At 39.1% G+C, this 15,469-nt stretch overlaps 1 protein-coding gene across 5 annotated transcripts; it reads right to left on the bottom strand.

Moving 5' to 3' along the window:
• Positions 1 to 8,072: 8,072 nt before the first annotated feature.
• On the bottom strand, positions 8,073 to 13,645 carry otpa (orthopedia homeobox a). Of its 5 annotated transcripts, none has more exons than XM_085280243.1 (3): positions 12,136 to 13,645; positions 11,213 to 11,676; positions 8,073 to 9,042 (listed from the first exon to the last, which is right to left on the bottom strand). In XM_085280243.1, the coding sequence occupies exons 1-3, from the start codon at positions 12,209 to 12,211 to the stop codon at positions 8,521 to 8,523; spliced, it is 1,062 nt and encodes a 353-aa protein (XP_085136369.1). In that variant the 5' UTR covers positions 12,212 to 13,645; the 3' UTR covers positions 8,073 to 8,520. The 5 variants fall into 5 exon arrangements, with proteins under 5 accessions (XP_085136369.1, XP_085136365.1, XP_085136366.1 ...); XM_085280239.1 differs by having other exon boundaries at positions 12,175 to 13,644; XM_085280240.1 differs by having other exon boundaries at positions 11,213 to 11,628; positions 12,136 to 13,642.
• Between the last annotated feature and the right edge of the window lie 1,824 nt (positions 13,646 to 15,469).

Here is a 15,469-nt window from a genome sequence, read left to right as displayed (position 1 = left end):
CGAGGAGGACGAGGTGTCAAATATGACCAATGGTAGAAATCATCTAAGATGTGAAAGCCCTGATGTGATTGTCACTGAAGCACTAAAGACCAACAGATTCAGGGTGAGAAAGAAAAGAAGTCTGTGTGCTCCCTCTTTCTCCACCATAGTGCCTGATTTCACCCCCTATCTCCAGCCTGTAAGGAAAACAAATGGTTATGATGATGGAAAAGAAATTAAGTAGTAATTTAACAAAGGGCCAACAACAGTATTCAATAACACACTCCCTCCCTTGCTGTTCAGAGGGGTCTTGTAGAGAGATAGGCTCATTCCTGACCAACACACTTCACTGTCCCTCTTCATCAGGCGTTCACTGTGTTCTGCTTTATCTACTGAGGGCCTGCTCCACTTAGACCTGAACACACAGGGCAGCACCTTTATAAGTTCGCAGCTAATGATAATAATAATAATATTCTTTTATTTGTAGGGCAAAACATAATTACAGAGTTCTTTGCAGAGCCAAATAGAAAATCACACGTAAAATTGAAAAAATAAATAAATCAATAAATAAAATGTAACATAAACCTATTTTGTAAATTTCTTTATAAAGCTACTTTAATATATTCTGCTTCTCTGAATTGTTTGGGGACACTCAGCTTTATGTACATTCATTGCATAAAAATCTTTGAAATTGTTTATTTGTTTCGTCTTTTCTTTTTGGGGATGCTGAGGATGCTCCATTTTAATGTGATAGTAGTCACTTGTCCGAAAGAAAGGTAACCAAGGTAACATTTAGCATTATTTCACTCTAAATGGGAGTATAATGACCTAAATACCACCAAAAATAAATAAATGACTGAGACTGTAAACTCATCGAAAGATTTTTACTACCATCATAAATTAAGAAAGAAGAGTATGGTGAAAGGTTTGGTAATTTTCTTACAGACCTATGTACAGAGTTCCCTTTGAAGATTCACCCTTTACTGGCTATTAGAAGATAAGCATGTTTAAGGCACTTCCCATTTTGATTTACTTTACAGACCTTTGAGTCTACTTCCTTCTTATATGCAACAGACACACTTGGTAAAGTCGTGGATGGAGATCAGAGCATTGTCAAATATTTTGCCACAATGTGCAGTGAACATGCAATTTTGTTGCCTTTGAAATGGTTGTTTTGAAGTCAGGCGTCAGGTAGCCAACCATTGCAGTCAGTTGCTAGTTTCAGGCTGACTTTGGTGACGGTGATATAACACTATAGCAATTTGGAGACAGGCTGTGCAATTGTCTTGTGATCAAAAATGGTCACCCAGTCGTTGATGTTGATGCATACCTCTGAATGCTCAATTGGTCTTTGGAATTATTTTGGAATTATTATGAATTTTACTTCAGGATGATCCCAGAGTACCCTTCCTTTCTTGTAGATGCAGTGGATGTGCAAGTAGCAATTTAGGCCTTTGTGTAAGATGTGTTCAGGCTCATAGCAAGAAAGTTAGCAAAATAGCTCTAGCTAACAAGTTTAGGTTTATTAAATAAGCTAATCACAGTCAAACCTTAGAAACACATAATTATTTGTAACTGTTAACATTTCTCCATATTACAAGTAACCTTTGGAGCTGTTTGAGACGTCTGTGTCTATTTGTGTTTCTGCTGTCATGATTAAAAACCCACAGAAGTGACTGTCAGCAGCATCTTGAGCTTTCTCTTGACATCAAAATTGTCTTTTCTTCGTTATCCTGTGCTGATCCTTTAAATTCGTAGGTTCCTCCTGCGCCTAATTTAAACAGAAACAGGATGTGCACTTGACTTTAATCTACATTGCAGGTAATGGTGGTCTGGGGCTGACCAGGACGGAGGAATGCATTTAAGCATCTGTCATTGTGATTTGTCACATGAGCATGACTCTAATTGCTGTGTTTCAGTCATCATGGGTTAATTATCAGCCTTGATCTGCAGTATTACATACGTACAGATTACACATGAGGGTGGAAAGATTATTTTTACACAGCACCAAAACTTGGGAGATATTACACCAATACAATATAAAGCTGCCAGTTCTCCTTTATTCTGTATTATCTTCCTCTCTGCCTAACTGATCATCACTGTCTCAGTCTCTCGTCCCTCCTCCTCCCCCCTCCCTCATTTGGTGACCCTCTAATGTTCTGTTCATTTTCTCTTATGAATAGATAATGGACAAAAATCAAATCTCTTCATTTGCATGTAATACAATTAAGACCTTTTCAAACAAAGACAAATGGAGGGAGCAGCGAGATGTCAGTCAGCCTCGTCAGCGAGTGAGCAAAGACAGCATCAGCGAACCTCCCCATTTTAACGAAAATTAATAAAACCTTCAAATGGAATTTTCTTGCCACCATCTGGAATAACGATCACCGAGACACTACGAGACTCTGCCTGTCAAATAACATTAAAGCTCCCATGAATTTGGATTCATAGCATGGATCTGAAGCCACCAATGTATCCGTACCCCTTAAAACTAAGAGGATAAGATTTTTGGGACGTGTGGCCTGAACTGACTTCAGACATAAATTTCTTTTTTCTCTGTAGCTTGTTTTATGAGATATATTGCATTATAATTTTAATATAATTTTTACACTGCTATTTAAGTATTGGTCAATTGGTTTTAATAGTGTCAGCTTGATATCTATATTAGACTATAACTAAGCAATGTAAACTTCAAAGAGCACTTATTATGCTCATGTTAAATAAAGTCTGATTTGATATGATCGCATTGATAGATACAATCATATTTGGGTGAAAGGCTGGAGCCTTTCATAATTCTATTAAAAATGCCCCCAAAAGACACCAGCACTGCAAGCATGGTGAACAGGTCAACCTCAGTGGATGCAATTAGTCGAGGAGAGATCAATACAAGGGAGAAGAAGAGAGTCAGTGTCGCTCAGTCACAATATAGTAAAAACTGCTTGTTTCTGGATGATTTCATCAATCACCTGGCGCAAAGTAACCAGTCTACAGACAGCAGCAATGGGAATCAGACTGATTGCAATCACTCTCAAAGATATTGGCGAAGGTTTGCAAATAATTGCTGTCTAATAAATAAATATAGACAGATTCCTTAAACAGTCAGTCTGCACTGATGAATGCAACACATCTGTGACAGGTCTCTTTGCATCAGAGGACTTGACCCCATTCAGTAGCAAACCAATGGCAGACTGATAGCAGACTAATTTCATCTTATTGTCAGTAAGATTGCTGGCATAAAGAGGGAGGAGCTGAACCTGCTTTTTTCAGTCAGGCCAATAATTTTTCTGACCTCATTAGCATCTGTGTGTATTATGGATACACCTCTCATACATACTGTTTAACTTAGATTAACTTAGTGTAGATAGCATGAAAAAAGAACTTTTGTGCACATCTGAAGTTTAATATTTGTACCTTATTTTATTTTTCTACTTGAAGTTATTCTGTGTTTCATGACTAGGCCGAGTGGCTTTGACAAAGATTCCAAGAAGTATTAAAAACAGAGACATTAAACCTATTTATTAAGCTTTATTGGTACTGATAGGCCAATTTCTAGCTTCAGAGGTTAGCACTTTCCCTCTGTTTTCATTGTTGTCAGTGGACAAGTTTGTATGAGTATTGTATTGATCCGCTAATCATCATATCAGAATTACTGAAATGTCAGTCTACTGCTGTTGTTTTGTAAACATAATTACAAACGTGTGAATATTTGTGTGTTACCATTCTGATTTCTAATTGCTCTTTAGTATTTGTGCATAATGTCCCTCTGACATCCTTCTTGTGCACATCATAAACATATGTGCAGAAAGAAAATAACCACACGTGCATACCTGAAAATGCATGCAAACACACACATTTAAACTGTTAAACTCTCTCTCACACACACACACACACACACACACACACACACACATACACACACACACAAGAAAATTAATGAGCTCTCATTCATAATCCAGGATAGAGAGAGCCATATTCACCCTTGGATGGTTTATTGACTGATTTCATTTATTTGTGTGGAATAAATAGGAGGTAAACATTGGCTCGCGCTCGCATTTTCTGCGACACCCTCGCTGCACAGCATTCTGGGAGAAATGATCCCACCAACAGCAGGGTCACTGATTGGCTACCGCGTCAGTGTGTGACAAATTACCCAATGAGAAACAGGTTACCCATTTCCACAAACTAATTAACCTGGCTGATAGTGAAACAAATTATTACATTTATGTAATATTATTTCACATCTGTTGCTAGACTGCAAAAATCTTTATCCCGAGGGGCTCACGAATGAAAGCCAAAGTCTATGACATGGAATTACATCAAAATAAAAAGATTCACAATAATTTATAGAACAGTACCTGCTGGCTAATTAAGTAGTAGTATTCTACAAATAGAAGAAGTAAGTCAGAACATTTCTGTGAAAATTGATACACAATAAAGCAAGTAGAGGTTTAGTCATTGATGATTATACAATCAAACACACACACGGGTCAATCATCCCAGCAGGCCTCACTGTATTGTGATATCCTTTAGATGATAACCTGCTATGTTCTGTGTTATATTTCTAGGTGATGAGAGTTTGTTTCACGGGGGTGACATAAGTATTCAGTTGTCTAAAGGAGAATGGTATAAAACTGGATACATTAATTACAGCATGCTGTCTAAAGTTAGCCTGTGATTAACAGTAATTGGATGTAATATAGCTAACACTTTTTCTTCATGTAGGTGAATGAACTTTCTGTATGATTATAAAAGTATAGGAACACTTGAATCCAGACTTGTGTAAAATAAAATAAAAGTGTTAAAGAATACATTTAGCATAACACATCCGGAAGACTGGCAGGGCCATTTTCCATAAATCCTAAATCCATGTACAAACAGTCCTCTGTATGTTTTTTTTAAATTATTATTATATTTTTTTCCAAAATCTTGGCTTTCAGGGAAGTTCTGACTGACATACACAGAAATCTGTTCACATAATCATTTTGCCTTTCTCCAGAATATGGGTTAGGGACTTGCCAATATGATGTCGGGGAAGAGGAATTACTTAGCTTGGATTTCACAATAGAGAAAATATTGTATTGTTTTCAATATAATATAAATGTATCTCTAACACAGTAATGAAAAAAAAAGTGTAAGAGCAGCTTGCACTTCAGACATGAGTGCATCCATACTCCTCGTTTAAAGGTGAATGGATACCTTGGAAATCTCTGTTGCCAAAATGCTGACCAAAATGCTTGTCTAATCTAAAAGTACAGTTGTATCAGATACTCGCTGGCAGGCACTCACATTTGAGATATCTACTGTTACTGCTCTAGTTTTTTATAATCATGGGAACTCTAAATGTAATTGATTAATTCTCTCAGAGTGCTTAAAGGGCCTTTTCCACTGCACTTTCCACTCACTTTGTTTGGAGATTTGCAGCTTCATCAGCAAACATTGCGTCACTAGGCTCCCTTGATTAAAATCTGAACTGCAACTCAAAGGTCCGCCTTTAATGTCTATGTTCCATTTGAAGATTACATTTCAGAAGTGGAATAGAGGTGTGATGGTTAGGACTCTCGCCTCACTCTGGGAATGTCCTGGATTCAAATCTGCCTGCTGGTTGGGGCTCTCTGTTTGGAGATTTCATGTTCTCGCTGTAACTGCGTGGGCTCAGTCTGAGGACATTAGCTTCCTCCTACATCTAGCAACATGGTGAAGAAGTGGTGATTCTGAGTTGGCCGTAGGTGTGAATGGGAGTGTGGATGGTTATCTGTCTCTCTGTGTTAGCCCTGTAAAAATTTGTGACCTGTCCAGTGGTTCTACCTCATCACAGGTAGATTCAAACCGCCTACAAATCTGAACTGAGTGAGCACAAGATGGATGGATGGTTTACAAAGGAACTATATTAATAAAAGGCTTTAACATAAAATTAATAAAAAGGCTTTCCCTAAACTTGACTGTTACACAAACAGGTGCTGCACAGGAGAAGCTCTAAAGCCAACCAAGAAACATTGACTTCAATTGCCAACTGTGGGCAAAATGACTTTTATTTTATTTAAATTTTTTCTGACCATAGCCTTTTCTTGCAGAGGCAGTGCATTATTTACTGATTATAAATAAACTTAAACATGATGTGTTATTCCTAACAACGTAAAGTAAAATGATGCACTTGCTGTGTGGAGCACAAACACTCCAACACACATTTTGTGCTGCACCTCAGTGGCAGCTTCGTGTCCCGTTTCCACACTGGAATACAATCAGAGAAACTAAACACTGGAACATATAAATATCTGTATATATGTAGTTTAAGGGATTTCAAAGGCCATTACTAACTGATGCTTTAAATTAAGCTAGCGCTTTGTTTTGTTTTCAAAATTCCTGAACTTATCACTGTGTATTTGCTTCCTGATAGAAAATTTAAGACAACAAAAAACCAGCTGCCTTAGATCAGGCCTAAAAAGTAGAATTCGGTAATGAATTAATACAACACTGTGAAGTGCACTGAAATGTGTACGGCATAGACTCCATACAAAAAGCAGGATCTCACAGCTGGTTGCACAAATGCTGCATTCAAGTTCAGCCTGTTTCTCACTGTTTTATTCTTTTATTACAGAAAGCAGACCTTTTAGATAGTGCCATCAGGTCTGTTGTCACATTTAGGTCACTGGAGCAAGTTGGAAAGAGTCCGTGAGATTTATAAACCTTGTCTAATTGATGTTCCAGGTGAGATAAATGATGGGTATTACTTTATAAAGCCTGTTTTATAAGTATTATCAATTTACCTAATAAATATAATTGAATTTAGTCTGTAATTTAATTCTGTCTGCTTACAACTAAATCTATAATTTAGCTGGAAACAGACAGAAGTGCTTATTAGTGTATTAAAGCACTCACATTTGGAGGCTGGCATAGAAGCAGAATGAGAGATTAGTCAATAAAATGCAGTCATATAAAAATATGTGAAAATGTTATATTGATGATAAATACTGTACACCAATAAAAGTGTCTTTATTATTCATAATGTATCATAAACATTTTATTAAATGCTTACATGTTGCTTGTAAATGCCATTCTGTGATGCAGCCATAACGTTTGGGGCTTTGGAGGTCATTATTTGTGCTATTTGTATAACAAAAATAACAAAATGAAGAAACACACCTTTGACTCTAATTTGTCAGTTTGGTCTTTACTGAGATTGAGTTTGACACGCTTGATCTCTCCTAAATTATTAATGTGGATTCTGGATTTTGAGCATTCAGTGTGGAAGTGCTCATATAGATATATAGCTATATATATATCTATGTGTGTGTATATATATATATATATATATATATATATATATATATATATATATATAGATAGATAGATAGATAGATAGATAGATAGATAGATAGATAGATAGATAGATAGATAGATAGATAGATAGATAGATAGATAGATGGATGTAAGGCAAAGAAGTTAACAGCATCACAAATAACTTTTTTTTTTTTTTTTACTTAAATAAGTTTATACCAGATAGAGAATTTGATACAGTTAACGCTAAACAAAAATTTCAGATTCATCACTACAATCATTTAAAATCTAAATACCTTTTGGACTGAGCTTGTAAAGAAACGAGGGTTAATTCGTGTTGTGGCATAATTGAAAATGGTTTTTATTTGATCATTTACACTGAATTGATATAAACATGTCCATGAAACAAAACGGTTCAAACATTTAAGAAAGTCATAGCTGAGAATAAGCACAGACATAATTTTGGAAACATAAGTTATCACAAACTGACCAAATGGGAACAAGAGTGCTTCCGCTACACAAAACATCCTATATAACAGATTATAGTTAAGTCACTTTCAATGTCTTAATTCAGAGTATTTCCCCCCTTTTTATTTTTGCTTTGGACAGCACATGCAGTCAAGTCTTTAATTTATTTATTTTTTTACCCCCGTTCCTGTCAAATCAGTCTCCCTCCTGGTGAATCGTCCATGTTTTCCTTCTTTTAAATCTCCAGGTGTGTGGCTTTTGCGTGGCCAGTGTGCATCCCTTTGGTCTTATAGAGTTGCATGCTGTGCAGCAGGAGGGGGGGAAAGGGGGAGATTGAATCTGTGATCTAGTTTTTGTAGTTAAAAGTATCCACAGAATTTGTCTTCAAAAACCTTCAGTCACCGAGCAAATATAACCGAGTGCCCCGCGGCAATCATGGCCAGGGCTGGATGTGCCCAATAAATAAATAAATAAGTGAATAAATACCGAACTCACGCATCGGTTCGTTTAAATAGAGAAATAAATAGCTGATCGAGGCTACATGCGAAATAATAAATTATAGCCTAAAACAGAACCAGTCCTATGGTTAATAAAGGCCAAAGGGCCCAATGAATAATGTCAGTTCTCCCCCTCTTTCTCGTGAACTGGGTAGAAGAAGAAGAAAAAATGTTATCTGAACAAATATCCCGGGTGTATTTGTCCCACTGTGCCTCTTTGGGTGGACTGGGTGGGTAAGAACAAAATGCACAAGATCTCTGTAGTTGGTGAAAGAAAAGCTCGTTGCGCTGACTGTCGTCACTAGGTGAAGCTCATGGATACTGTGTGCTCCAGCGCTTTGCGGCGCAGAGAGGCGATGCTTGTCCCTCTCCAGACGTCACTGTCCGGGGAGCTACACAGCTGAGGCGACCCGGTCACGTTCGTCGGGCCAGATAGAGACGCGGGGACCATTCCGGGGAAAGTGGGCTGGTAGAGGTGCGACTGCAGCCCGGAGCCGTTCGACGACATGTTGGATAGACCCATGGAGTTGGGCGGTGGTCCGGCTCCAAGGCTGCACTGAGACAGGGACTGCGCCATGGCCTGCTGGCGGCCCAGAGCGGGCGGGAGCTGCAGCTGAGACACGCCAGGCATACCTGCCGTGGCCCAGCGGGTGTCGTTGGCGTGGAAGGAGCAGAGGCTGTCGCCCATAGCCGCTGCTGCCGCAGCTGCGGATGGGAACTGAGGCAAACCGTGGTGCGTCGGCAGCAGAGTCCCCGGAGCCCGGAACACGTTGGTGGTCTTCTTGCGCTTCTTCCACTTAGCCCGTCGGTTCTGGAACCAGACCTGCAGACAAAGACGGGAGGAGTCAGGGGGAGCTGAGTCAGTGACTTTAGTGACAGGTCACGTTACCAACGCTGGGAGCACCAATAATAATAATAATATATATATATATTTTTTTTTTTTTAAAAAGGTCATGATATCAATGTGTGATCATGGAAATGCACCAGCAATAAATCACAGCAGAAATACACAGATTTATGAATTTTGGTTAAATTCTCAAATAACAGCTGTTTGCAGTAATGAGTGAACATTCACATTAATGTTGAAATGACACTAAAGAGTACCAGGTTTTATTTTTATATTATTTTAATTATTCATTGCCGTTGACATCGTGGTGCCGATTTTTATTTATTTTTTTTTATTTTTTTTAAGAAAGAGAGAGAGAGACCTATTTATTTTTTTAAGGTTCAACCAGATTTTTATGTTAAATATTTTCTACTTTAAAGTTATTTTGTGGGCTATTTATTATTATTATTATTATTATTATTATTATTATTATTATTATTATTATTATTATTATTATTATTATTATTTGTAGCAGTAGTAGTAGCAGTCGTCGTATAGTTTGAGCCACATTTTTTCAGATTCCTGTGCTACATCCGGCCTGGGATAAAAAAGGCAATGTTATTGCTGCTGTAGAGCGGTGGTTTGCTCTGTTAGTCCCGGAGTCCCCGTGCTTCTGTGGGTCTGGCTGTAAGCGGGCGTCTATGATTAATGTGAAGATTTGGTTGAGAAAGTGGGGCGCAGTAATAAGAACGGGACAATCGCACTCTCTTTCCCCGGAGTAACCCAGCCGTGAAATCCGGCCTGAAATGCATTACACTTCAAAGGAAAGAAAACGCAATTTCTCATCCCCCCTTAAAAAACAGAAATAAAAATGAGACAGGGTGCATCTTCAGCGCGTCCGGCATTAAGACGCAGACAGCGGTGACAGGCCCATCGCTAAATCGAATCTGGATCTTGCTTCTTATTTTCAGCGCTGTCATAATAGCAGATGAGCGTCATTTCGCTAATTTTGATTTTATGTAAATGGCGGAGGGACTGAATGGACTCTTGCAATAATAGTAATGATTATTATGGGGTATTATTTCACATGCGAGCGATCCAAGCGCAATTTCCGTTCTCATCCAATAAGGCGCAAGAGTGAGCCACTGAAGTGGCAGCATTACAGCGAGAATGAAATGCAGTCTGATGAAGTTGTAGACTGACCATCACTGTTAGTTCAGGACTGTTAAAAGGTTGATACGAGGCGATTAATCGAGTATAATAAAGCTGCCGTCAGCATTTGGTTCCCTGTAGATGGATTACATGCGGCAGACACTGGAATTTGGGCCATTTTAATAAGTAAACATTAAAATAAAGCAACCTCGGTTTTTAAAAGAAAAGTGATATTTTATAAAGTTTGAATAAAATCAAATCAAATACTACAAACAACCCAATTAATGCACCTTTTTTTATAACGAAAGAATGGCATGTTAGTATCAAGCTTTTTTAATAACACCTGCACTCGTTATGTTCAATGCGAAGATAAACCGCAGTGTGTGTCAGACACATTAACATTAAAAATAATTAAACTATAAAAACCTAATAATATTAATAATAGGCGGATGCCATAAAACGTCGTTTATTTTATTTTATTTTTTACAGTGACTACAATTCTGTGAAATACTAAAACTTGTTTTTTGCATTCCTTCTTAGGCAATATTTTTGATATGTCAACCAAGCAATAAGCTTGATTATTTGCACAAATTGATATAACACATTCCTCTAGCTTAGAATTTGGTTTTTGTGAGAAAAAATAAAAGAGTAAATTAAACAAAAGAATCTAAAATCTTAACCCTGACTGCTTTTTTTGTTTTTTGTTTTTTGTTTTTGTTTTGCATCCTAATAAAGTGTTTCGGTAAGCTTCCTCTAAAGAGCCGTTGTAGCGTCTGCAGAGTAACTTAATTGTGTTATGTTGCAGTAACTATTGAGCTCCAAATGAAAGCATTTGGGCTTTTTTTTAATAGTTCAATATTTAATCACTTTAATGTGCAGGTATTATTTTTGTTGCATTTTCGGTACTCCGGGAGATTTTATTTTTAACGCCTGTATGTTTCAAATCTGGGCTTTCAAAAGTTCATTTTCTTCATTTTCATTTCTTATCAACATCACACTCCCAGCCGCCTCCCACCTGCACTCTGGACTCCGTCAGGCCGATCCTCAGAGCCAGTTCCTCCCGCATGAAGATGTCAGGGTAGTGTGTTTTGGCGAAGCTCCTCTCCAGCTCGTTGAGCTGCGCCGGCGTGAAGCGGGTCCGGTGTCGCTTCTGTTTCTGGGGCTGCTGCCCTCCAGACTGGTTGGGGTTGTTGTTGCTGTTGTTGTTCTGCTGCTGTTGCTGCTGTTGTTTGTCCTGCTCTTTGCTGTTCACCTGCACCGGGTTGGATCCCCCGCCGCTGGTGATATCGTCACCCGGGAGCATCGTAGTCCCTTCCACGCCGTCCGGGCCCGGGCCGAGCTCCCCGGAGTGTCCCGGGTCAGGTCCCCCACCGCCGAGCCTGCATTTCAAAGCCTCCCTGTGGCCCAGGAGCTCCGCGGCATCCTTCATCCCTGCACAGACAACCGCAGCAGGTGAGAGCTGCACATTAAACACTTGGTCTATACAGGAAGGAAAAGGAACACGTTAGGCAAATGCAGTGACATATTCAAGTGCACACAACAAGCATGCCTTACATGCGAAAAGGCGAATTTAGGAGCCGCTGAAGCATTGTTTAGGCTGCAGTAGAGGATGAAGCAGTTGTTGTGCATGCTTTAAACGCCTCAACACAAATACAGACATTTAAAAAAAGAAAAAAAAAAGAACAGAAACAGCCACTGCAGCTATTTTCAAGAGACAGCATGCACATTGCAATCTGCTCCTTAAATACTCTTCATTCAATTTGATCACACTGGTATCTTGGAAAATTGTTAAATCAAATTACGCAGTAATATAATAATAATAATTACTTTTCCAATGAATTAAGCGAGTTTAGCTCACTTCAGCCCCATTAAGATCACATAAGAAGCAAATTGACCATTTCTGAGCTTGATTTAAGATTAGAAGTTCCTCCAGCTTACAGTAGAGTTGAAGACCGGAGTTTGGTGATGTTAACTCACCGAGGCGAGCATCCAGGAGGTCGGCATGAGATAGCATTGCGCACCGCTCCAGGGCGAAATGCTATTCCCAAAAAAAAAAAAAGGAAACGAAAAAAAGAAAAAAATCTCTATGACTTTAACCTATTTAAGAAAAATATATAGCCTAAATGAAAGCAAATTCGGTTTGTGGTTAAAAGGGAGGTTCGTTGCATTATAATGTAGTTTAGCGAAATGGGGAGGCGCTTAACAACGGAATGAACCCATGAGCTTCTCCAAACGAGGACCAATCAGAGTTGAAGCCTGAGGTATGTCAGCTTTAGCCCGAGACCCGAGCACCCACTCCACCTGCTCCTCCTCCTCCTTCTCCATCCTCTCCATCCACAAGTTCATTCCTCCTCATTCCTGTAATTGGCTTTGATTTCTCCCCCCAAATTACATCCAATAAAATAACCTGATTTAATATCTGAGCGAAAGCTTCGACCCGCTCAAGAAATGTTGGATCACCACAATATTTGTTTAATTGCGCACGCTGCTCTGCGTGTGCTTTTACAGCAAGCCACTCGGACAAGAATTATTATTACTCGTATTAGGAAGAACCACATAAAGAGATACCACATGACAGCTACGAGTCTGCATCTTTTAATACTGCTTCTTCTTGTTCATTTTTTTTCTTTTTAGTCAGCTTGACGATATCATCCACCTATTTACGACATTAAATACCTCTTGGAGGTCAGACTTTTTTTTTCTTTTTTTTTTATTTCCCGTTACTGGAATCAACTAACTTTATTTGTGACCAGGCTAATGTTCAAGGCCAGCAGGTTTATATAAGATTCGTCATATCTGAGCACTTTGAAATAAAAGCAGTATAAAGTGGATGTGATCTCCTGTATAGTTCCAACTGTCAGGCAGGGAGGGACTCGGTCTAAATGATGTGTGAGCAAATTAATTCAGCGAACAGTAAAGTGAGGATGCTCGCCTTTGATAAAGGGACACAGTCAGCCTAATATACCCGAAAGTCTGACACCTGAACAGATAGTCTGACAACACGGGCAACCACGTAATCATGTTTCCAACACTTTCAGGTGGGGATGGGGGGAGGCATCAGTTGTTTTTTTAAAAATCATCTGTCTAAATTATGTTGAAGAAACAAGAAAAAGCTTTTAAAAATTAACTGAAAACTCTCTTTGTCAGTAAACCACCATTAGACTCAATTAGCACGCCTGCTTTTTTTATTTTTATTTTGCTAGCCTACACACATGCACACAACAGTCTGCTACATTATATATTTAAAAAGAAAAAAAACTTAAGACAGATGTCGGAACGTTTTGAGAGAACCGGTTTATTTATTGTGTGCTGGGGGAAAAAATAGAGACACAAAGGAGGCGTCCGAGCGTGAACCCGGGGCTCGATTGGGTCTCTTTTCTTCGTCCGTCCGGGCTTCAGTTGCCTCCGCGCAGCTTTTATTTGCATGCAATCTGGTGGCACAAGTGACACACTGGGAGGGATGGGTGGATGGACGGACGGAGAGGAGTCGTGCTCGGGGGTCTGTTTGGGATGTGGAGGAGATTTTTTAACAAAGGGGGGAGGGGGGGGGGGGGACTTGGAGATATTTCTCGTCTCTATTTTTTTCTCTCCAAGGCTCCATTTGAAAGCCGGACTTGAGGTAGCTGTGAAGATTTTTTTTAAGCCGGAGCTAACCGTTTTAAATCCAAATTTTACAAACCAAAAAGGGTCTATGTCATTACTGATCGCATTAATACTCGAATGCAGAAGTGAAATATATTCTTCCTCTGGCATCGTGTTTGAGGAAGTTTTCCTGACGCCCCCAAAGCTGTGAGGATCATTTCAAATCCTCACAATCCCCGATGATGGATCGTGCGCTTCGTTTTACGACTTGTCCAGAGCTGCACGCTTTTATAGCTGTACAAACACGAGCGAATGACTCCTCTCGTTGCGGCAGGTCGACACAACGTGAGAGGTGATGATGACATGTCAAGCAGCGTGAGATATTTGTGCTGAATGTGGGCCTGAGATACAAAACGAAAAGGGAAAAAAAAACGAATCCTAAAAATTTTATGCACAAACATAAAGGAGAGGAGATAGTTATTTTATGGATGCAAAGTTTATTTTAATGTATTTATTATTAAATATCAGTGCTGGGAATATTGGCCCCCATGTTTATTTAACTGGTTTAATTGTTTTAGATTGTATATAATGATTTAGCCATTACCGAGAATATGAAATCAAAAATATTTCATGTTTTCAGTGCAATGGAGACTCAGACATACATCTTTAATTCCTTCTTAATATTATTACTGTTAGTGTTTACTTTTATATAACAGTGTATTTCATTAAATGCAACCTTTCACCTTACAGCGTGAATAGATTTTATGTGTGTGTGTTGCTGCTGTTGGCTAATTAGGGTAAGCAAATGACCTAGACACAGCTATTACTGCGTTTATCCTCCTGTAAATTCTTCTAACATGCTCGCATCAATCTTTTCCGTCATATAAATAAAAATAGACAAACAAACAAATCCCCCCGCCCCCGCGAAAGTTAATGCGGCGCATCTGAGTGGAAAGTAGACATTTTCACGCATTGTGGAGATGAGAACTGAGGACTTTTAATAAAACTGAGAGTAAAAAAAAAAATCTGAAAATAAAAATGTAACACTGCTCGATGTGGTGTAGTCAAACCCATGTGTTATTGCTGCTGGTGGAGGCACTTTTGATAACAGGCCAGACTTGAACCCGTGACCTTCTGGTTCACAGTGCAGGCTCTCCAAACCATGGCCCAGGCCACTGTTTGCAACTTCTCTCTCTCTCTCTCTTTCGCTCTCCCTGCTTTGCCTTTGCAGTCTGGATTCACTCAGTTCGAGATTTCTGAGGAGCAAAACAATTGATCTTCCATCTGCACGAGCTCCCGGTTTAACAAATGAGATTCTTGTTTCACGCAGCTGATTTGGTGGCTGTCTGGGGTATTTGGAGTAATAAGTTATACAGAGGCGAGGGAGCTGAGAAACGGCTGCAGCTGATGCTGCAACTCGGCTGCAACCTACAGCTCTCCGCTCTGCGTCAGGCAAAAAAAAAGAGAGAAAAGAAATGGAAAAAAAGGAAAAAAAGAAGAAGTTTGACACAGACAAAGTTTCAGGAGCAGAATATGACGAAAACAACGTGTCGACCGAAATGACTGATGGGGGCTGTGCGTAAAACCATGTAGCCTGTTACATAATATCCTACTTTAAAACATTTCCTTAAATGTAAAATCACTGTATGCATAGAAATTTGAATATGTATGGCTCTACCCACTTTATTAA

Source organism: Mchenga conophoros, linkage group LG7 (genome assembly GCF_057382185.1).
Source record: "Mchenga conophoros isolate Kocher_MC1m ecotype Shallow Benthic linkage group LG7, M_conophoros_male_GT1.1, whole genome shotgun sequence".
Lineage (NCBI taxonomy): Eukaryota > Metazoa > Chordata > Actinopteri > Cichliformes > Cichlidae > Mchenga > Mchenga conophoros.
Note: the sequence above shows the minus strand (reverse complement) of the source record. Positions and strands in the feature narration are given on the sequence as shown.

Coding starts and splice junctions, on each gene's coding strand:
- otpa (XM_085280243.1), bottom strand. CDS start 12,211: ATGCTATCTCATGCCGACCTCCTGGATGCTCGCCTCGGTGAGTTAACA. Junction 11,677..12,135: donor CTCCGGTCTTCAACTCTACT/GTAAGCTGGAGG, acceptor CTTCCTGTATAG/ACCAAGTGTTTAATGTGCAG. Junction 9,043..11,212: donor TGACGGAGTCCAGAGTGCAG/GTGGGAGGCGGC, acceptor CTTTGTCTGCAG/GTCTGGTTCCAGAACCGACG.